Source organism: Crinia signifera, chromosome 4 (genome assembly GCF_055691185.1).
Source record: "Crinia signifera chromosome 4, ASM5569118v1, whole genome shotgun sequence".
Taxonomy (NCBI): Eukaryota; Metazoa; Chordata; class Amphibia; order Anura; family Myobatrachidae; genus Crinia; species Crinia signifera.
Genome location: NC_139220.1, coordinates 224,831,860 through 224,854,922, shown reverse-complemented (window position 1 = coordinate 224,854,922; position 23,063 = coordinate 224,831,860). Strand labels below are relative to the sequence as shown.

General features: G+C 42.7%; 1 protein-coding gene across 1 annotated transcript in view; it reads left to right on the top strand.

Moving 5' to 3' along the window:
* Positions 1-23,063, top strand: part of UNC13C (unc-13 homolog C) — a 536,500-nt gene that overhangs the window by 461,015 nt on the left and 52,422 nt on the right. Inside the window, exons 30-31 of the mRNA XM_083183881.1 lie at positions 2,885-2,965; positions 21,352-21,499. Coding sequence (XP_083040007.1) covers positions 2,885-2,965; positions 21,352-21,499 — 229 coding nt within the window. The remainder of the gene's footprint in view (positions 1-2,884; positions 2,966-21,351; positions 21,500-23,063) is intronic.

Sequence of the window (23,063 nt, the reverse complement as noted above, 5' to 3'; positions counted from 1 at the left end):
CCTGGTATGGTCACATGTAATGTGACCACACCAGGGAAGTGGTTAATATGGGACAAGCAGTAGCACAGTAACAGGGTGCTGTGGCAGGCCAAAGGTGCTACTTTAATAGGTTCTGTTACAAAAATAATGACGTCATAGAGCAAGTATTGGAAGTAGGAAGTGGTTGGAGTCATGTGATGCAGGTGACACAATATGGCACTGTAGCAGGATACAAACATTTTTACAAACAATGTAGAACATCGCACTTAATTTATTCCACCAACTCCCTATCACTCAGCATTTCTATAAGGATTCGAATGAGAAGTAAATAGTTCCAGATGCCACCTCAGGCAGCAGAATGGGTAAAAACACTCCTTAAATCGACCCATTTTAAATGACTCTTCACCGTGTTTTGCGATGCTAGTAACAATCAGCAGAAAGGTCACTTGGATACTTTTGTACTTTATATTCTCAAATGCCTTTCACTGTCTTTTGGAATAAATGGCATACTTCCCAACTGTATATATTACACTAGACACCACAAAGGGGAAGAAAATCCACTTTGTGTTCTGGAAAATGAAAGGTTGGAAGTATATTTTATAGGATGAGTATAAAGTGATGTTTTCTCCCAAATAATGTAGTGGTTCTATCTTCTCAGTAGACTACACGCTGATCTCCCCACTGTATGTAATGATAGGGTTTTCATCTGAACCAGCAGAGATTTTGCTACAAAGTCACTTTGTTGTTACAGTACCTGCTTTGACACTTGCTGAATGTATCTGTTCTAAAGCCAATGCTACTGATGAAATGTAATTTTAACACAATGCAGTCACAAGGGATTTTTCTTGATTGAGTGTCTTAATTGAAAGGCCTTTTGTTTGCAATGCAGATTTGTGTAGAGTGGAATAGTTAATAATCCTTTGTTTTTGAGACCTTTGTTCAAGATATGCAGATTGTTATCTGCACTTTTGTTAAGGTTAATTCCCCTAATAAATATCCCAAAATTATAGCTGCATACAAAAAGAATGATAAGAGAAAATGTGCGTACAGAATATTTAGCAAAGAGAGATAAAATTGTAAAAGACAAAGCCCCTTATTCAGATCTGATCGCAGTACAAATTTGTTCTCAAAATGGGCAAAACCATGTGCACTGCAGGTGGGGCAGATGTAACATGTACAGAGAGAGTTAGATTTGTGTGAGTTATTTTGTATCTGCAGGGTAAATACTGGCTGCATTATTTTTCACTGCAATTAAGATTTCAGTTTCAACACACCCCACCCAAATTTAACTCTCGGCACATGTTACATCTGCCCCGCCTGCATTGCACATGGTTTTGCCCATTTTGAGAACAAATTTTTACTGCGATCAGATCTGAATAAGGGCCAAAGTGTGATATTCAATCCCTGCCGCTATTTCCACCGGGGGAAATAGCGGCCATTGTCTAGTCATTACCGACAGCATTTTGAAGGTAGATACCAACAAAACAGATCCGACTTTAAAATAAGTCAGATCTGTTTTCTCAGAAACGGCTGCAGATTTTTTAATTTATCGTCCAAATTTAGACAATTTGCAGAGTTTCAACACCAGACAGTTGATACATTGAATACAAACTGGCGAGTTCCTGTCAAAGGAATAAAAACCATCCCAGATTCCAATTGTTGGGGCGTCCCGACAGTTGGAATCCACAATTGAATACACCCAAAGTGCTAGTCAGTCATCTTCTGCCTAAAGCTTCATAACACTGCACAATGTGTGTACCTGGCGACTTTGGTGGCTGCAGAGACCAGGCGCAGTGCCTGCTTTGGCAAGTGCATATACACTTGTCAATGCCAGTGAGAGGGAGCAATGGAGGGAGGAGCTGGGGGAGTGGAGGCCATGCTGCTTTGTGATAACGGTCATGACTGGTGGGAGCACGCATCTGTGATGATTCAGCATTGTTTTAAAAGCTATCAATTAGAGGGGGAGTAATTAGTGATATTGTTTAAAATATCTCTTAGTGTGTATAGGGCTTTATGTTTTACAGATTAGGTTTGAAATATGACAGGAGTTGATTGGTTTCTTTATCTCTCATAATGTATTTCTCTTTAAGCTCTGATAAATAACCCCTTTAAACATTTGAATTTCACCATGGGAGTGACTATTTTTGTAAAATACTGTCTTTCCTCATGCCAAAGTGGCCCTGCAACTAACAATGGCTTACAATTACAGTGTAAAGGTGCCCATACATGCACCAATTATCAAATGCGTTTTGTACTTTTAAAGTACAGAACGCATAGCATATACAATAATTGTAGCGTGTTTATGGGCGGAAGCGATGCGACGCGATGCACGTTCCCGGGAGTCCGATATTGTATGCTCAAAAAAGTATGTGCAGCACGCACTTTTTAGACTACATCAGAAAATTAACAGTACAAAAATGGGTTAATCGCATCGCATAACACGCATCAAAATACACATTGCATCGCATTCTGGCAGGAAAATTGTATAGAACCATTGTACAGTCAAAAACGCATAGCACAGTAAAATTGGTGCGTGTATGGGCACCTTAAGATTAATTTTAAAATGTTATTAATGAATATAATTCACATAATTACAATTCATTACACTATTTCTAGTACCACAATTTGACAGAAAATATTAACTGCCCGACTTTCCTGGAATGGATAATAGCTCCTAGTGGAAGAAAGAAAATAGTATACAGCATGTAATGCTTTCAGCTACACAATTCTTCATACTATGCAAATGCTTGAATGCCTAGCAATCAGAGTAATGTCTGTGCTATGATTGTACCAAGTGCCAAAACATATAAATGAAGCATGTTCAGATGAATTTATGTTTTTGATTGTAAAAGTCTCAGAGTTATCTATGTACAAGTTCTAATTTATTTTATTTTTGGTTTCTTAGGACCATGTAATCCGAGAAGAAGCCAGAAGCCTCACACCTCGGCAGTGTTCAGTTATGGAGGTCGTTCTAGCAACAATTAAGGTATCTTTGCACATCTGTTGTATATACCAACACCTTATACAAGTACATTTTAATTTTAGCAACTGGCTGTCACTGTAAATATCATACACAAGCATTCCTAAAGCAATTCTCTGTTACTTAGTAGAAATTCAATGACTTATCAGATCCAACAGTATTCATTACACAGGTAGAATGTGCCTTAGGGAGTTCATGTCATATTAAATTTACATTGAAGCTTTTCTCAACACTCCAGATTATTTAGAAGCTCTGAGGCAGGCAGTCCTAACGTGTGTATTTAGTGACTGAAATGATAATTACTGTAGACCTTTAAAAATACTGTGTAGTCATCGAAGGGACCTTGATATGGGATGCTTTTGGCATACCGGCATTTGGATTGCCAGCAGTAAGAATGCCAATAGTGGAATCCCAGCACTGATCAGAAGACCAGCTCCATAACTCCGACACAGCTCACAATGCCGATGTCAAAATCCTGACTGCCGACACCCTGTCATAAGTATTTAGGAGCTGGTTAGGCCGTGGGGCAGGGATTTTGGGTAGAGGGTTAAGTTTAGGCAGTATAGGGAAGGTTAAGGTGCAGGGAATTGGGAGGGTTATGGTTGGGCACTATGAAGGGAGGTTAAGCACTAATGGTTTAGGGTTACGCTGTGAGGGAGGGAGGGTTAAGGGGTGTACCCACCATACAATGTAGTTTCTATTCAATCCTGATCAAATTGGGATAGAATCGCTTGGCGCCGTGTAAACATTCGATTTAGACTATATATTACAGATCTGTACTAAATAGTCTTGCCTGCACAATCTATTTTTCTATTCGATTTCAATGCTGGGGGCTGCACATCGGAATCAAATCTAAATCAAATGTGTTCAAATTCCTTTCGGTTCGATTTCAATTCAGTTTTGCTTATCTAAGCAAAATCTAAACCATGTGTACACCCTATTAGTGTTAGGCGCTATTATCGAAGGTTAGGGTTAGGATGCAGATAAGGAGGGTTATGGAGTGGGGATGAGGGTTAAAATATTTAACTAGCAGGTTTTGGAATTGTGCGCATCAGGTGCAGCTTTTGGTCTTCTGACAGGATTCTGATACCATCCATTAATGTTTTAAGGTTAGGGGAAAAGGAAAGAGGGGCCTGGGGAGATCAGAGTTTAATTTTTGGAGTAAGGGGAACTTTTAATCTGAAACAATCTGTTATATTAATAACAGGAGGTTTTAATGAGCAATATCAACTGTAGGGCTATACACAGATTGGAGCACACGTAGATACAGCAGAAACACTAGTGTTACAGTGTCTGGATATAGTGTTACGTTTCCCTGAGAATTCTACTGGCAGCTTATGATATCTGCCTCACATCATTCAGTAGGGATATGGGATTGTATTTTATCCATCACTTTGTACATATATTTGTATATATTCTATGTTTTGTGTGTCTTTTATATGTGTGTATGTATATGCCTATTTTATTCTTGATCAATTAGAAGTTAAGTCTTAAAATTAACAATTATACAGGGACCGATCTCAATCACCCACAGACCGTTACCACTTACAACAAACTATACTTCTGCTGTATCTACGTGCGCTCCAATCTGTATATAGCTGTACAGTTGATATTACTCATTAAAATGTTCTTTTACTAATATAACAGATTGTTTCAGATGAAGAGTGCCCCGACAAAAAGAGTCTTTGTCTTCCTCTTTAAACTTGAACCATCCATTAATGGTACTCTCCTCTGTGGGTGGGAGAATGATCACATTCCTCTCCTGGATTTGCTCTTGACTGAAGGGCTCCTTGTTCCAAGTGACACTGCATTTATTTTTTTCATGTGTTTTTTCTTAAGAGGCCTAGTCACGCCTCCCATGATAAGGACTCACCCCTGAAGAGTCTGGCTGTTAACGATGTTGCAACACAGCCGGTATAAAATATATACAGTGTGGTCACATTGTGCCGTTAGTACAGGCGATCCACAGACTGCCTTGTACACAAGTTGCACAAGCTGGCACACATCTGCCTTGTACACAAGTTGCACAAGCTGGCACACATCTCGCGCATCAGACCATTCCTCTCCACTGACGCGACCAAAATTCTCATTCACTCTCTTGTCATCTCCCGCCTTGACTACTGCAACATCCTTCTCTCCGGGCTACCTCTCGCCCGCCTTGCCCCTCTCCAATCCATTCTTAATGCCGCTGCTAGGCTCATCTTCCTCTCCCGCCGCTCTACCTAAGCCTCCCCCCTCTGTCTATCTCTTCACTGGCTCCCCATTCCTTTCCGAGTTCTCTTTAAACTCCTCACCACCACCTACAAGGCTCTCTCCTCCTCCACCGCTCCTTACATCTCTTCACTGATCTCTATCCACACTCCCTCCCGTCCTCTTCGCTCTGCCGCCGACTGCCGCCTGACCTCTCACCTAATCACCTCCTCCCACTCCCGTATCCAAGACTTCTCTCATGCTGCACTGGAACAACCTCCCACCACCCATCAGACTTTCTAATTCCCTTACCTCCTTCAAGCACTCCCTCAAAACTCACTTCTTCCGACTAGCCTATCCCTCCTCCTCCTAACCTCTTTCGCTCCTCCTATCCTGCCTCCCCTACCCCTCAATCTGTTCCCATCCGTTCCTACTTATCCTATTGTTTTTTGTTTGTTCACCCACCTCCTTTTAGTCTGTTAACTCTTATGAGTAGGGCCCTCCTTCCTCACGTACTCACCCTACCTCATTACCTCACCTGTGCTCCTGTCCTGTTCTTCCCTTCCTCTACTTCATCTTCAGTCTCCTCGACAATTTCGACACCTACTTCAGAACAGATGCTGATTTTAGTTCTACCAGCTATACACCTATTTATGCTGAATTTTATCAACACACCCTGTACTTACCTTGTAATTTGTTTTTTGTTTGCTATGTACGGCGCTGCGGACACTTTGTGGCACCTTATAAATAAACAAACTACTACTAATACCTGCATGATTGACAGCTCAATTTAGCTGGCACATGTAAATGTTCACCCATTTGTGATGTCAATCACAAATAATTGGGCAACGTGTATGCAGAACACAATGCCCGACCCATCTAGAGATATATCTGCAGATCATTTGAGGTGTGTAACAAGGATTAGTCGCACACAGTATAATGACTGCCAGCCCCAATTGTCAAAGAAAATGGCCATTTTAAGAAGAAAATGCTTGGTGTGGTCAGTTCACAAAGTCTGTGGCATTCCAAACTGGTTTACGGTATTTGTAATGATTACAAATGGAGGGTGCCATCACTGGGTAAACCTTTCTGAAGAAACAGGCTGTCATGATTGCTTTACAATTATATCTTTGGGATGTCTTCATCAAATTTTGCCAATTCTCATATACAGAACAGATAGGTCCTCACTTATAAGACCCATGATCGCTATTAGTAATGGACTCTTTGCCGCAAATAGTGTGCCTGAGAACATGCGCCTGGACTGCGTACACCCCCACCCCCAATCCATAGGATTTCATGGATGCATAACACAGGTGTGACTAGACACAGTCGTGACTTATACGTACATGTGACTCATTTGTGGTCAAGCTAAGGAGGACACATTTGTATACCACTATCTCCATATAGTATTTTTGTCAGCTTGCAAACTTGTGGCTTACTTGATCAAGATAGTCTTTAAGGTTCTCTGGTTTCCTTAATTCTGTATAGTAGGTAGACTATTGTGTATCTTGTCAGGTTTTTGATAAATCTAAGAAAATTGGATTTCTTTAGTGCTCATTGGTCCACCTATGTGTATCAGCTGCTGTTCAACTGTGCCCCTTACCCTTTCCACTTTAAAGCAGATAGCGCATTTCTTCATCTAGTTGTACTGATCAATCTTGATGCCATTTTCAAACTTCTCTTTAGCTAGCTTCCTTTTTCCTAGCTGTCACTACTACATAGGTTTGCAGTTCCTTTCTCAGTCCTGCTTGGCGGCGTTGACTGATTATTTAGTCTTTCGTTTTTAAATTGTGATTTTTTTTTCCTTCTGTGAGCATGTGACATTTTTAATTATGCTGCTGTGATCCATTAATGCAATATTGCCTTGCTTTCTGAGTTTCTTCACTGATTACAGATTGATTTAAAGACTGTACATTTATTACATTATTTACTGGTATTTTTCTCATTAGTGTTCTGTTGAAGATGAGAAGAACCTTCTATTATCAGTCATATGACTTGTTGTTTAATACATCTACAGTATGGCTTGATGACACCCACACTGCTGTTACAAGCAACCTCAATACTAGTAGTGTTGTCAATCTTTTTTTTATTGCATTGGCATTTTGTTGATTATTTGTCATCTTTAGTCTAGTTCATTTTATGACATACAAACAACGACATAACAAGGGCTCCCGGCACCCTGTGCTGGCTCCACCTTCTTTGTGTGCGACGCAAGACACAGGGGGCGTGTTGCCGGACCCGTATACTAAAGTAGTCTCGTCTGTAGAGACAACAGGGGGACAATTAGGGAGCAATACTGCCACACTACTAGCTGCCTGGTGTAGTTTCATGCACCCTGCAAGCCAGAAGTGTGGGCAACGGTGCATCCACAGAGCCTCTGGGCTTTGTACACTTCTTACCGATAGGTAGTTATAGTACTTCGTACAATGTAACTGCGTACAATACATTCACATGATTCACATTACTGGCAATACATTTTTTATTTAATACTGATTTTGCTGTGGGCACAGTCATTGCATGTGCTCTGTTTTCTACATGTATTCATTGAGAACTTGCCTTTGATATATCCTGATGTGAACTTGATGTCTGATCAAGCACAGTCAAAGGTGATCTACTGTATAGCTGGGAGACCACTGAGCTGTGCTGTTACATGGAAGTGTTTTGTTTTTCTTTTGGGTGGGGGGGGGGGGGGCAGTAAACAGTTAGGAGCTGTTTTCTGGACATAATCACTTTATTAGTTACTAGTTAAAAGTCTGTCAAAAAGATGGGTTTGTCCATATCTGCTCCTACTTCCAGACTCTGTCTTCACAGCTCCCTCTCTCCATATCCAGCAAGTTTGAAAAAGATAATTTTGCTTTTGCTTAAGGAGTAATTTGGTCCATGAAGTGACCTGTAGTGGTCACTGGCGGTACTTGAGGTTCATTTTATACATTGATACAATTGGAGAGATGAGTGGATGAATGTGTTATATAACAGTTTTATGACTTTTTTTAATAGAAGGTGTTCTTACCTAGGGAGCATAGTAACACCTTTTTTTAAAATGTTGGCAGTCTATTTACTGATATATTATAGATTATAAGCTTGCACTTTTCTACCTTTTTGACTATCTGTAAATACCAAGTTTGTTGTATCACTGTCTTTAATTGTAAAGAACAGAGGGATATGATGCACTATATAATAAACTATTAATAACCAATATTAGTATAAGTTATATAATTAGTAGTGGTGGGCAATGATAAAAAAAATTTAACCGCGATCAATCGCATTCGATTTTTGCGATTAATCACATTGTTAGGCACATAAGTGCCACTTACCTACTATCTCGTTGCCAGGGGGGGGATTACATGCTTGTTGTCAAGGGGGATTACATGCTTTCTGCCAAGGGGGATTATATGCTCTTTCCATAGTGAGTTCCATGCTTGTTGCCAGGGGTTTAATGTTCATTGCCTGGGGGATATACATGCTTGCTGCCATAGGGGGTTAAATGCTTGTTGCCAGGGGGGAATACATGCTTGCTGCCATAGGGGGTTAAATGCTTGTTGCCCAGGGGGAGATAAATCTTAATTGCAGGGGGGGACGGGACGCGCAGAGGCAGAAGGAGCGGCTTTGCGGAGGCGCAGAGTCTCTGACACCATTAGATACCCAGTGTTCCTCCAACGATTGCCGCCGCAACAGTGGAGACAGCTGCTAGAGGTATAGGAGTTCTACTAGCGTGTCTTCTCTGTGGCAGCTGCCGTTTTTGGAGGGGCGCAGGGCCTCTGTAATGCTGTCAGAGACTCTGTAGCACAGCGACACCATTCCCCCTGCTGCCGCGCCCCCCCCCCCCCACGTGTTAACGTTGATCAAAGTTTTAATCTGCGTTAAATTGCTGGCATGTTAACGCGTTATTAACATGTTGACGTGCCCAACACTAATAATTAGTATATCTAAAAAGTTTTAACAATTTATCTTTGAATCTCAGTTTATTCTAAATGTGACAATGGTGGTTATTCAGAGCTGATCGCTGTTGTGCTAATTAGCAAAGCAAACGATTACTGTATTTTCTGTGCATGCGTATGGATTGTAGCGCATATGCGTAAGGCCCCCCCAAAAAAAGCTATTACTTTTTTAATCTCCTCGCAACTTGACTGATAGAACAGCAGCATTTGGAGGTGATACCCTGACTTTTTCTGTGAGTGTCACAGGCATGCGCAGGTGTTTTAAAGGAGGGTCTGTGATGTCATCTCCGACCTCTATCAGCCTGTATCGGTCACGGAGTGCAAGGTCAGAGTTGCGCACACTTGCACAGACCGGGAAAATGATTCTATGTTGAGTGGGCAGATAAGTGATTAGTAAGTCATTTTCAGACTTGCACGGTGCGGCATTTCACTCTGGGTGTCGACTATCTGATCGCAGACGTCTGCAAATTTGCACAGCAGCAGGTCTGGCCTGAATCAGGTCCATTTACCACTCGCCTCTTCAGTTAATTGTTGATATTTACTGTTTCTGCGCTTAATGGGAAAAAATTTACTAAGATGGGAGTTCTTTTTCACATGGGATGTTGCTATGGGCAACCAATCAGAATCGACTTCTTATTTATTTATCACCTTCAGAAGATAATAGATAGTATCTAATTGGTTGCCTATAGCAACATCCCATCTGAAATAGAACTCCCATCTTAGTAAATTTCCCCAATGTCTCTCGTACAATACCTTTTGCTACATTAAAGAGTTTGCCTATATGTGCATCTTCTACAAGGCAAATAGTCTGTTGGCTGTTGGTTCTACTCATTTAAATAGTCTTGGAGCGGTATAGACCCACATCTTGTATATATTTTTCTGTGTATTTTATTAGCACTTTATACCTCTAGGTGAGGAATGTACTGTATCGTCCAACCTTATAAAAAAGATAAAGTGGGGAAGTTGCCCATAGTAACCAATCAGCTTCTAACTATCATTGTCTGAAATGTGTTATATAAATTATATGGTATTTCGATGGCTGATAGACATGTGGTTGACATGGTTATGTTGACACGGTCAGTATTTCAACACAGGGAAAAGGTCTGTGTGACTATGATCGACACGTGAAAAGGTCGACATGCTTTTGATGGGGGGGTATTTTTTTTAACATTTCTAGATTTACCATCCATGAGGATGATTGGGAAAGTTAAAGTGGCTGAGTTCAGCTGTAGCAGAGCGAGGCACCAGTCCCAAATCATGGTAAGCAAAGTGGTACACTAATTGGGGGTCCACATGCTCATGTTGACCTCTTAATGTGTTTACCTTTTGCTAGTGTCGACCCATCGAAGTATCAACCGTGTGCATATTAACTTTTTGGTGTTGGCATAATGAGTAAATGCTAACAGCAACTTCTCCACTTTATAGATTTCAGTACGGATGGTGTAATGGTTAGCATTACTGACTCTGAGCTGAGGTCATGGGTTTCATTCCCACCATGGCCCTAACTCAGGGTTGCCGACCCTCCCGGAATTTCCGGGAGTCTCCCGAAAATCGGGTACCCCCTCCCGGCCCCCGGAAGGGTGGGCAACCCTCCCGGATTCAGGGGGGACCCCCGCCGACCCCCGGATCGCGGCATTAAAATGCCGCAATCCTCAGGTCTCAGAGGAGGGGGCGGAGCTAAAACGGCACAATCGCGTCATTTTAGCCCCGCCCCCTCCACGGAGATATGGGAATTTGATGCTTTAACAGCATGGGGCGGGGCTTAGTGATGTCACACGTAAGCCCCGCCCCCTGAGCGGCTTCTGAAACTCTCCTCTCCGGGCTTCTCCCGGAGAGGAGAATCTTAAAGTCGGCAACCCTGCCCTAACTGTGCAGAGTTTGTATATTCTCCCCGTACTTGCGTGGGTTTCCTCTGGGTACTCCGGTTTCCTCCCACAATCCAGAAATATACTGGTAGGCTAATTGGCTCCCAACAAAAAATTAACCCTAGAATGTCTGTGTGTGTACATGTGGTAGGTAATATAGACTGTAAGCTGCACTGGGGCAGGGACTGATGTGAAGGTTCAAATATTCTCTGTAAAGCGCTGAGGAATATGTGTGCGCTACATGAGAAACTTAGTAAATAAATACATTTCATACATCTCCCCCTAGGAATGATGGTTCTGTGTTTCTGAACTGTGAGGTTCAATGGTATTAACATCCATTTTTTAAAGTTTCTGATCTTTACTGTTGTCATGGGTCCACAATTTGTTAGCTTCAGATAATTCAAGATCTCTTGTATAGGCCATTTAAAGCTAAATGTGCGTTTGCAAAAACAACCACGTAAGCTTGGCAGAATAGAATGGTTTTAAAGATGAATTGAATGTAACTCCTAACCTGGAAACTCAGCGAGCTGCCACAAGGCAAGCGTGCAATTGAATGCAAATAGAATCCTATTTTCCTGGATATTGTCCAGGCGTGTTGAAATGAAATAAGATTTTTTATTTTTATATATCGTAGAGTAGACCTTGCCTGCTGCTTCTTACACTGCAACAACCATCTCACTCACTGATTATTTCATGATTTTGTGATTGGAAATTACTATATACTGTATATATAGATAGATATCTTTGTTATACACATACACACACGCACACACTATTATGTATTTGCCCTGTGCATTTGTCATTTAATAATGAAGGGTCAGATATACAAATATGTTCTGGAATTAATCAAACCCCAACGACACATTTGTTAGCTTATTTACAGTAAGTTCAGTTCACACATTCATGGAACTCAATAGAGAATAATATCACTAACATCATAAAGGGTTCTCACTCTAACAACCTTGTAGGTTAGTATTTTTCTTGTTTATTTAGCCCTATTCATCAGTTTTCTCCACCATACTGTAGTTGTGTTCCCATGAGCAAAGTAGCATACTGTAAATGCTGTCAGGAATTACTGGCTATGTTGGATCACTAACTTGTTGGATCAGCTTCCCAAACACATGATAGATCTTTCTGTGTAATCATAACTCATAACATCAGATTATCAAGAACCACCAAGATTTAACCCAGCTGTTGGCAAATCCAAGACAAAGGGTCAGCAAAACAACAGGTTACACACATGTAATAATAATAGCGTGACAAGTGATGTAACAATACTGTATATTGCATCGCTGTACATACTACATAGTCAGGGAAAGGAAGAGGAATTATGCGTACCTTAGTATGGGGTACCGTTCCTCTTCTCCGAATTTGTCAGTGTGGGGTTCCCCAAAGGACCGCTTTGCAAGGTTATCCCTGTTGAACTGCCACATTCCTACTGGTATATTTCATACGGTGTTCATATGGGGAATGTAAAAGATGCATATACAGTAGTGCAATACGTCCTCCTTAATCACAAACAATAAAAACACCTTTTACATTCCCCATATGAACACCGCATGAAATATACCGATATACTGCCAGGAATGTAGCAGTTCAACAGGGATAACCTTGCAAAGTGGTTGCATGGGTAACCCCACACTGACGAGTTCAGAGAAGAGGAATGGTATCCCCTATTATGGGAAGCAGAATTCCTCTTCCTTTCCCACTTGTTGCACCGAAAGGGGATACAGTACCTCTAACTTTTTTCTTTAACCACGTTGATCCATAGGTGTGAGGACACCTTAGGAGAGGCACCCTCATTGGCAGCCTAGTGCGCACAGGGAGGGACATGCACACTCTTTTTTTACTTATAATACACAATCCAAAATGCAATATATCTTGACGTGCTTCATGTCCCAACACATAGGGATTCATTCACTAAGATGGGAGTTCTATTGCATCCTATCTGTTATCTTCTAAAAGGTGCTAAATTAATAATAAGTAAATTCTGATTGGTTGCTATGGGCAAAATCCCATCTTCTATAGAACGCCCATCTTAGTAAACAAACCCCACAGTGTCATCCATGTAATTGTCCCATTGGACACAAAGAACAATGGGGAGATGAATGATGGGTGAAAGCAAACAATGGATTGATTGTACATACTATACCATGTTTGTGCAGATTAGTCGAAAAGGCCAGATTTGCAAAAGATATGGTATAGCTGGAACCTAGCTTTAGAGTCAGACTGGGCAGAACTTCCATCTGCAGTGCTACATGCTGACATCTGACATTTGCCCTTCTGCTCCACAGGAGGTTTCTGTCCTCCCTGAGCTCGTCTTAGGACACCTGCATTACGGTTTAATTGTACTTATTTGTAGGATATATATGTCCTGGAAATGAAACCCGTATGGAAAGCAGTTCAACATTTGTATAAACAGTTTGTGACAACAACAACTCATGTACATCAGGACGACCAGCATCCAGTCCAGATCGTGTCATGATTTTCCTTGAACTTCCCGGCAACTTCCCAAACACATGATAGATCTTTCTGTGTAACCTCACATGAGCTCTATTGTAAGATCTGCAACTCCCAGCATCCTAGTTGTTAGCAGCATCTTTAGATCATGTTTGCAGCACATAGTGCATAAGATCCACCTCATGACCCGAGCATCGATCGTAAATGTACCAAAGCACCTTACATTGTGCACAAAAATACAATGGGTCAGATGTATCAATCTGCCTATAACATTTTTTTAAATAACGAGTCCCGCTTCTCCAGCATAACGTGGAGAACGGGCAAACGTTATTGGCAGATGTATTAACTCCCCAAGCCGATAAGGAGAGCCGTTATGCCCAGTGTGAACGGCTCTCCTTATCTGCTCCCCCGCGCATGCGCACTCGCTGCTCCCCCCCCCCGGCCGGCTTTCTGGGCATGCGCAAGATCTCGCTAAAACCTCAAGATCTCCAGCGCAGCCCAACCAGAAGCAGGGCTAGCATTGTCCCCACAGTGGGGGATAGGACATTGCTAGCCCTGAGCTGGCAAAGTGTCCGGGGCGATTTAACGCCTGGGCGGCTGTTAATACATCGCCTCAGGCGCTAATCACTGTGTGGGGGGGATTGCAGGGGACAGCCCCACTGAGTGTAACTCGGCGGGCTCTCACTAGCACACGTTAGGTGCGCTAGTAATACATTGGGTTAAATGAAATCCCCCCCAGTCAACCAGCGTTAAGTGCAGAAATGCCCCAATGCATAGTACGAGCTGTCAAAGTGGTGCATTAGGGGCCTGAAATTGTTCTAATGTATGGCCAGCTTAAGGAAAGCAAGGAGGCAGAACAGAGATGGGGGGCAGGAGGAGGGGAGGACAAGGGTTATTGGGAATACTAGAGTGACATATTATGGGAAACACATGAAGAGGGTAGTGAATGTAAATTCTAACAAAGAGATGCTCATATGCTCTATGTCTAATAAGGGATGGAACTAAAAATCCTGAGCTCACAGCTAGACAGGAAAAATAATTAGTTCAATTACACGAACGGCTATAGAAAGTGATTTATATCAATCTTCAGTTTGTGAAGCTTTGCTACCAATTTATTCATTATGCTGTAAATGTCCCTTTAAGTGTGCAGAATGCAGACTGTTGTATGAAAATTTAATCAAGTGAGAAATTAAACTCTGAAAGGAAATCATGTTTTAATTAATCTTGAAGGCAATATTGCTAATTGGAGTCACATGGATGTAAATGATAGTGACTATTTAGAAATGAATAGGGAAAGCCATACTGATTGCAGCACCTTAGAACGAAGTGAAAAATATATGATTTGGACCAAAAAAAAAAAATAATAATTAAAACTCAATGTAGCTATGTTACACAATGTAGCTATGTTACACAATGTAGCTATGTTACATTGTTTTAGAGTTCTTCCTTCACAATATACTCCAAAGTTGCCAACATGATGTGGTGTCCAGTGGTCTCCCCAGCTCCTGGTTATCTTCCTTTAATCTTTATACTAGGGATGGGACTGCTGAGAGGCCACACACACTCGCTCATACACTTACTCACACATAAACAGCCAATACACTCACATACTCAACCCTGCAGAAGTCCGGATCCCAAAGCTGTATGAACAAGACCGTGCTTATTGATTAGCAAAAGCCTACAGATGCTGAATTTCCAGCCCTCATTTGAATGCACCCTGAGCAGTATGTGGGCAGTGTTAAAGTGGACATTTCCACCACCCACACGTGTGTGTGGGTGTATATTTTTTATGGAAGTCAGATTCTCCAGCCCCCAGTTCTGGAGATTTACATTATTACTGGCAGAGCTTTTTTATGACTGATTGTATCCAGTTTGATAGATGCGGCAGATATGAATATTTGGAGAATCTGATTAAGTAAAAGGCAGACACATAATTATCACAATCCTTAACTATTCCCATTTTCAATAAGGAACCAATAAGGCCTAAACATTCACATCCGTCTCCTATATTTGGAGCCAAAATAGACCAAATAGATTTCCCCCCAGCACACTGAATGATATCAGCTACCAGATTTATAATATAGTACGATTCAGAGATCTTGGTTACATGTATTTGCAAATACATGGATACATTTGTATCTCCAAACTGTGGTTGACAAAATTGATTTGTTCTAAAGACCACTTATCCCACTGATGCTTGATTAGCATCAGTAACTATGGCCAGCTTCTTAGGAAATGAAACCATTGCCAGAAGGAAGTAGTGTGGGTCTATAATATCTGATTATTACTATTACTGTAAGTACTTAGAAAAGCATGCACACAGCCGTCATTGATTGATTATATAATAGGATACTATGTATTGAGAAGCCATTGTCATTAGAACCGTTTTCTGTAATTTGAACCTTTAAGGAAAAAGGCACGTTTCGGCTGATTGGATTTGGGAAGCATATGGTGCGCACCAATATGCTCTTTATGTATTCATTAACGCAATTGGCCTGTTCTTTAAATTAAAGCTATCATAAAAAAACAAGGAAAAATGACCCTAAAAATATTATAACTATGTTTATTGATAATAAATAGATACAGTGTCATCATTTACACACCAATCGCATACTGAGAACACAAAGGTAATAGGTACAACAGCTGGATTTTTATATACAGCCAACTGTTCACTGTAAGGATCTTGTAAAGCAGTGGTTCTCAACCTCGGCCCTCAAGTACCCCCAACAGTGCATGTTTTCCAGGTCTCCACCCAGACTCCAAAGTGAAATAATTAGCTCCATCTGTGGATCTTCTCAAATGTATCCGTGAGTAATGAGTGGACCTGTGCACCTGCTGGGTGACCTAGAAAATGTGAACTGTTGGAGGTACTTGAGGACCAAGGTAGAGAACCACTGTTATAAATCACTGGTATTCTATGACCAAAGTAGCAAGTCTGCAAGTCCCACTGTATTGTCATTTATCAATACTAGACCCAGTAGTTTTTAACGTTTTCAGGTGAATTTATCATAAGATTAGTGTATAGCATACTTGCCTACCTGACCCTCTCCATGAGGGAGAAAATGCTCTGTTCCTGGACTTCCCTGATAATGTATGATTGCTATCACCTGTGGTGAAACACCTTTCTTATCAATTACCTAGCTCCTCACAGGTGATGGCAATCATACATTACCAGGGAAGTCCAGGAACAGAGCATTTTCTCACTCACTGAGAGGGTCAGGTAGGCAAGTATGGTGTATAGCAGGGCTGGGCAACTCCGGCCCTCCAGATGTTGATGAACTACACATCCCAGCATGCCTTGCATCAGTTTCAGCAGGGCCACATAGCAAAACTTATGCAAAGCATCCTGGGATGTGTAGTTCATAAACATCTGGAGGGTCGGTGTTGCCCAGCCCTGGTGTATAGTATAGTTAGACACTTAGGTGAAATTTAATAGGCTGAGAGATTCAGAAAGTGAGAGATTTGGTTAGAATTTTTTTTTTTTAAAGCACCAATCATTTACACTGCAAAATCAAACTGGTTTTGCAGTGTAAATGATTGGTGCTTTAAAAAAACTGTAGATTTCTTACCAAATCTCTCACTTTCTGCATTTCTCATTCTATTAAATTTCACCCTCAGACTATAACTCTTGAACAAATACCGTAAATAACAGAGATCCATTAAAGGAAATTACCCTTGAAGTAGTGGTGTAACTCCATGGTGGCCAGTTTGGCAAATATCAGGGTCCCAAGTGAAGGGGGCCCATCTCTAAAGCAGTCATTAAATACAGAAGACTAAATATGTCATTTCTGTGTACACAGTGCAATTAAGTTGCTATTCAGTTCAGTTAGGAGTGGCAGCTTTGTGCTTTACTGCTGCCGCTGCCCTCAGCTTCGCGGGTGTGGTAAGGGACTCTGACAGTCGGGATCCCGACAGTCATTATCCCAACGTCGGGATCCCGACTGTCCGGAGTCAGACAGCATGGCGAGCGCAAAAAAAGCCCCTTGCGGGCACGGTGGCTCGCTACACGAGCCACCTATTCTATTCTCCCTCTATGGGGGTCGTGGACCCCCACGAGGGAAAATAGCGGGTGGCCGTCGGGCACCCGGCTGTCGGCATTTTGACAGTCGGGATCCGGACGTTGGGTAAACGACTGTCGGGATCCCGACTGTCGGGAACACGTCCGGCACCCCAGCTTCGCACTTCTGTAGAGGCTAAGCTAGTGGCGGATCCACCAAGGGGAGACTAGGGGCAGTCACCCCGGGGCCTACACACAACAGGGGCCCCATACTCCAGGTGGGTGGCAGGCAGTGGGGTCAGGACAGTGCGTCTGTGGGGTCCGAGCAGCACAGGGTAGCCATGGGGGTCCCTGTGGTGCCTGGACAGTCAGCAACCTGCTCTCTTGTCACACTGTCTCTGGGGGCACCTACCCCGCTTTCCTCACCTGATTACCCCATGTCCCAGGCACCATGTGGCTGCCGTGCCTGTGCAGCAGCTCCGACTCAGATAGGCAGCGAGAATAACTACTTCTCCACAGGAGGTTTCTGTCCTCCCTGAGCTCGCCTTAAGACACCTGCAATACGGTTTTACAGGTGTACTGCCCCAGTCAAACTCCCCACCTCCCACTGGGGGGGGGGGGGGGGAGAGGAGGGAGCCCCCACAATTTTTGTTGTCCAGAGCCCCCACAGACCTTAATCCGGCCCTGGGCCCAGCCCCAGATTTATGTGTAAATAGCCACTGGTAGTCGGGGGGGGGGGGACCTGATTGTCTTTCTGCGGATTCGCACAGCGGGCAATTATCGATACACTGAACAGGTGTGCAGTTCACAGTAGGCAAGTGCGAGGCCATAGGTGCCAATTCTGTGGGTGCTCAAGGGCCCGAGCACCCACGGAAATTGATGAGCACCCACGGGCCCGAGTCCCGCTGCTGGCTGCCCTTTTAACATCGCCGGACCCGCCACCTGGGAAACAGTATGCCGGGAAGTGTATTCTGTCCGCGGAGTACCAGCACTGTGGGGGCATTTATGTATGTGGAACTCTGTTGCCGTAATGTGATTATTGGAGACAACTGTGCTCCGTAATATAAATTGGTATTATTTTGTGGCCACACCCCTTCCCCATGAAGCCACTCCAGCAAAAACATAAATCGGCACCAATGTGCGAGGCCGTCATGCGATGAACTCCTGCAACTAGTTCTGTTCGCTGGCTGTCCGCAAGGTGATTGGCATGAAGTAGGTGTGTGGTGTTGGAAACCGACCGTTTTTTGGGAGTGTTAAGAAAAAGGCTAGGCGTGCCTAGAAAAAGGATAGGAGTGTCAGGGAAACTGCAGGCTGTGAGCCTGTTACGAAAGATTTTAGACAAATTTGCATGGGTGCGAACGGAAGCACATTAATTTGGAAGATGGAATTTTACTAGCGTAGGGCAGCGACTTAACTGATTGTTGGCTGCAGCAAATTCACAGCTGTGCAACCAGGTTCGAAATCAACCAAGTGTTCTGAGTGCAGCGGCAGCTGTGATCCCAGGTGTAAGACATATTGCATGTATGGTCAGCTTTGTGGCGCATGCTCAGCAGCCACCATTTATAATGGCTAGCCATGGTAGCCTAGGGGGGCTGCTGTCTATGTTAGAAATGACTGCTGCAAATATTGGAGATTACTGCTGTGTTTTTCTTCTTAATGCCTGGGATTCTGTAATATTTGTTGGTAACCTGTAAATGAGTGTGGACAACCCCCAGGTGTTACATGTGGTAGCTGGTGCTTCAGTGTGACATAATCCTGCCCCGGCTCTTGTTACTGGGAAGGAGCCGGCAGTGCAGCCAGAGGCTTCAAGGGCAGCGCAGCATCTCCCGGAATGCTGGGAACATCTAGGCACATCCCCAGAGAGATATGACCAGGGACCTTCCACAAGGACATAAACACGGGACTCCCGCAAGGCCATGCCTATTAACCACAGTGGGCGTTGCCGACTCTAGTGCCTCCACTGGCTCTGCACATATGTAAGGGTTGTTAAGTACTATTACATTGCCTTTAAGATGTAATTTGGATAGGTAGTTTCCATTGATAATAGCTACTTTTCTCCAATTACTAATATGTCTCTTTCTTTGTTCAGAGGGACAACTCTTTACAGCATTTAAAGGCCCATACACACTAGAAGATTTTCATTTCAAAAGACTTTGCAAAAATCTCTGATAGATATATCTTCCCCAATGCAGTGCGTACACACTGAGCTATTTTCCCAAAGAGCAAGAGATTTTCAGGAGGCGAAAGACTTTGCTGAAAATCTTTCATATATAAGGCTATTAACATAATGGGCGGGGTTTGAATTCCAAGGGTGGGAGCAGGGGCCATTTTATTCAGTGCATTTCTGTTCTTGAGACCTGATTCAGAACTGATCGCAGGGCTGCATATATTCAGAGCCCAGTGATCAGGTAAACGCCACCCCGGTCGGGCAAAATCCCACCAATGTGCACGGCTACGATTATTTGCAACCTTGCACATAGGGAGAAATCCATTCAACTGCACCAGCAATGTATATGTTACCACCATAACATAATATTCATTGGCGTGCAGTGGCGGCTGCACTGTATACATGGCTCCCATTGTGCCATCCCACGTTATCTGCCAGAATGGGGCGTGCGTGGAGGAGATGCTCGCGTGCCACATTCTCCGCAACTAGACACTCGCGCTCACCCGTCACATTGTCCGCCATCCGCCGCCAGCTACAGCAATATGGAGAACTGGCAGCAAGGGGGAGAGTGGCATCATCTGTATTACTGCCTTATCAATATCGTTGGTGGGCAGTGGTGACAGTATATATACATGACTGGCATGTGAAATCCATGTAAATATTACGGACATATAAATATCGTTGGTGGGCATTGGTGACAGTAATATATAAATTGCTGTATGTGTCAGTCATGTATATATTACTGCCTTTAGAAAAATCATTGGTGGGCAGTGTATGCTCCACACAGTGCTGGGGGAGGGAGCAGGGCTGCAGGCCGGGCGGTGCCAGCGTGTGTGAAGGCATATCGTTGCATGCCAGTGAGTATGCCTGTCTACGGGCGCAGGAGCTGGGGGAGGGTACAGGGCCGTGAGCCGGGCTACTGTACACGAGCAGCGATGATGGCTGAGAAACCAGCCATCATCGCTGGCATGCTGGTAAAACCAGCAGATGGGAGACTGTGCTATCGATGATGCGGGAGCACCCATCATCACTAGTCTTTCATCGGTGGGCTCAAAACAGCTAAAATGAGTGTTTTTCAGGGGAAAATCGCCAAGTGTGTATGGGCCTTTAGAACAGCTGAACGATAATATGCACAAACATGACAAGCAAGCTTTTCACTTATTTCTTGGTTAGAGCAATGATTTTATCATGGCAGCTTTGATGTGTGCTCTCTAGCTTTCAGCATCCCCATTTGCAGTGTGGTGCGTGGGCAGTGATTACCTCTAGGGTATTGTTGTCTTTGGGTACGTTTTATGCAGCCAGTAAGGGTCATTTACAAACAGACAACACAAGTCCAATTTAGAACAAAATCCTTTCAATTTTTGCTCTTAAAAATCAGGACCCTCGCACGTCAATGCCCCCAGCCCCTCTGTCTCAAGGAATAGATGCTGAATGCATGTGTGAAGCATCTATTACCTGCTGCTCTGCTGAGCAGAGTAGTGCAAACTGGGGGACTCTCAACTGCCCATCCAACGTGGGACACTGCTGGCCCCAGGCATGACGTGGGACAGTCACAGGACTGTCCTGCAAAAATCGGGACAGTTGGGAGGTATGTGTTTTAATCTGTATAATGAAATAATACCATTGACATTTATTTTGCACAAAACTATAATTTTGCAATATTGTTTTACATTAATATCTTTGTCTAAATGTTTATTATTATGGTTGGTTGGTTGGCTGTTTAGTTGCTTTTCTAAAATGAAATGGTCCAATCCTAATCTCTGTTTTTACTTTAGCAATACTTTCATGCTGGAGGAAGCGGCCTGAAAAAGAATTTCTTGGAGAAGAGCCCAGATCTCCAGTCACTGAAATACGCCCTCAGCCTCTACACTCAAACCACTGATGCTTTGATAAAAAAATTTATAGATACACAGACATCTCAAGGTAAGTGTGGTTCATGCATATGTTTCCCAGTATTAAAGTCGTGCAATATACTGATGCTCAGTGGGAGATGAGTAGCAGTGTTTAAAGTAGTAATGTCACAGTTTTTGTTTTTATTATTATTCGTTAAATGAGCTGATATCTTCCCCCTTTTTGTGAGCTAGATGCATTTTATTGTTACTCTGTGGGTACATATAGTATTACCATACTAAAACAAAATGAATGAAAAAATAATAAAATTATTTTCGGCACATACACAAATCTGTTAGGCAGTAGATTTTAATGAATATTTTAGTTAAATGGAGGCGTAGCACTTATTTTTTATTAATTACAGGCCACACTACTTTCTGTGTAAGCCATGTGTACAGTGGTGGAACTTTTTTTAGTGGTGGGACCAGGTGCAAAAATGTAATTTGGGCCCCCTCCTCTACACCAACCCAAGAAGTCATTGCTGGTCTGGGCAGCACTGGGCTTAGTCCTCAGGGCCCCTGGTGCAATGAAACTGCTGCCCCAATGGTACTCCCGCCTCTGCATGTGTCTCAATGCAGTAGTACGTGCTTTAGGCAAGCCTGCATAGTAAATTAGGATGCAACACCTCTAGGTACAGTATACCTGTTTCATTTGGTAACAAACGGGATCAGTACACTCTGATGCGAAACCTCTATCTATACAGTACCTGCTCCAATTAGTAACAAACGGTGGATAAGAAATAGAGATATCTGCTGCAGTTCTGAGGATATCCCACAAATTCAATGATAAATAGGCCTACCACTGAGGCTCCTTCAATGCATAGAACTCTGAATAGAACTAGGCCCTTCCTGATACTGCTGCATGACGGGACAGATGTTTGCAGTCTTAAATGTTAAAAGAACTGTACCCCTATTCTAAACTTAATAAGAACAATAATAATAATATATGCCCCAATTTATCTCATATTTAATACAGGAGCAAAATGTCTCTCCACAGTAAACTTGGCCTATGGCTACAGATCTCCTCTGCAGCCGTGAAAGCCCATATATATTATATTTATATATGTTATTAATGAGATGCCATGGAAACAAGGGTGATAGACCTATTGAAGAACCTACGCAGAGGTTCCAAAATAGAATTCAAATATGCACAATCAACATAATACAGAGGCATCTCTTTTGTTTTTGACAGTAATAATATATTGAAAAACCGTATAAGAATAGTGCTAAAGAGCAGAGAAAAATAAAGAAAATATTATGAAAAACTACTATAAAACAAAAACCATGATGAAAAAGAGAGAAAGAAAATTAGTGGTAGAGTAAAGGAGGGAGAGGGAGAGGGAAGAGCAGAAGAGGGGGAAAACAGGGAATATGAAGAGAAAGGGAAGGGGAGGGGTGAACTGGAGAGGGAGAGATCCCACCTGACTGGCCCTGATCTAATCACCAGGAAATCAGATAGGATGTTAAGGGGTCGAAACTTTTGATTTTAGTGGAAGGCCGGTGGTACATTAAAATACGAGGTCCAGGGTTCCCATACCTTGATACATTTTTTGGAAGAGCCTTTTAAGATACTAGTGATGTACTCCATCGAATGGATA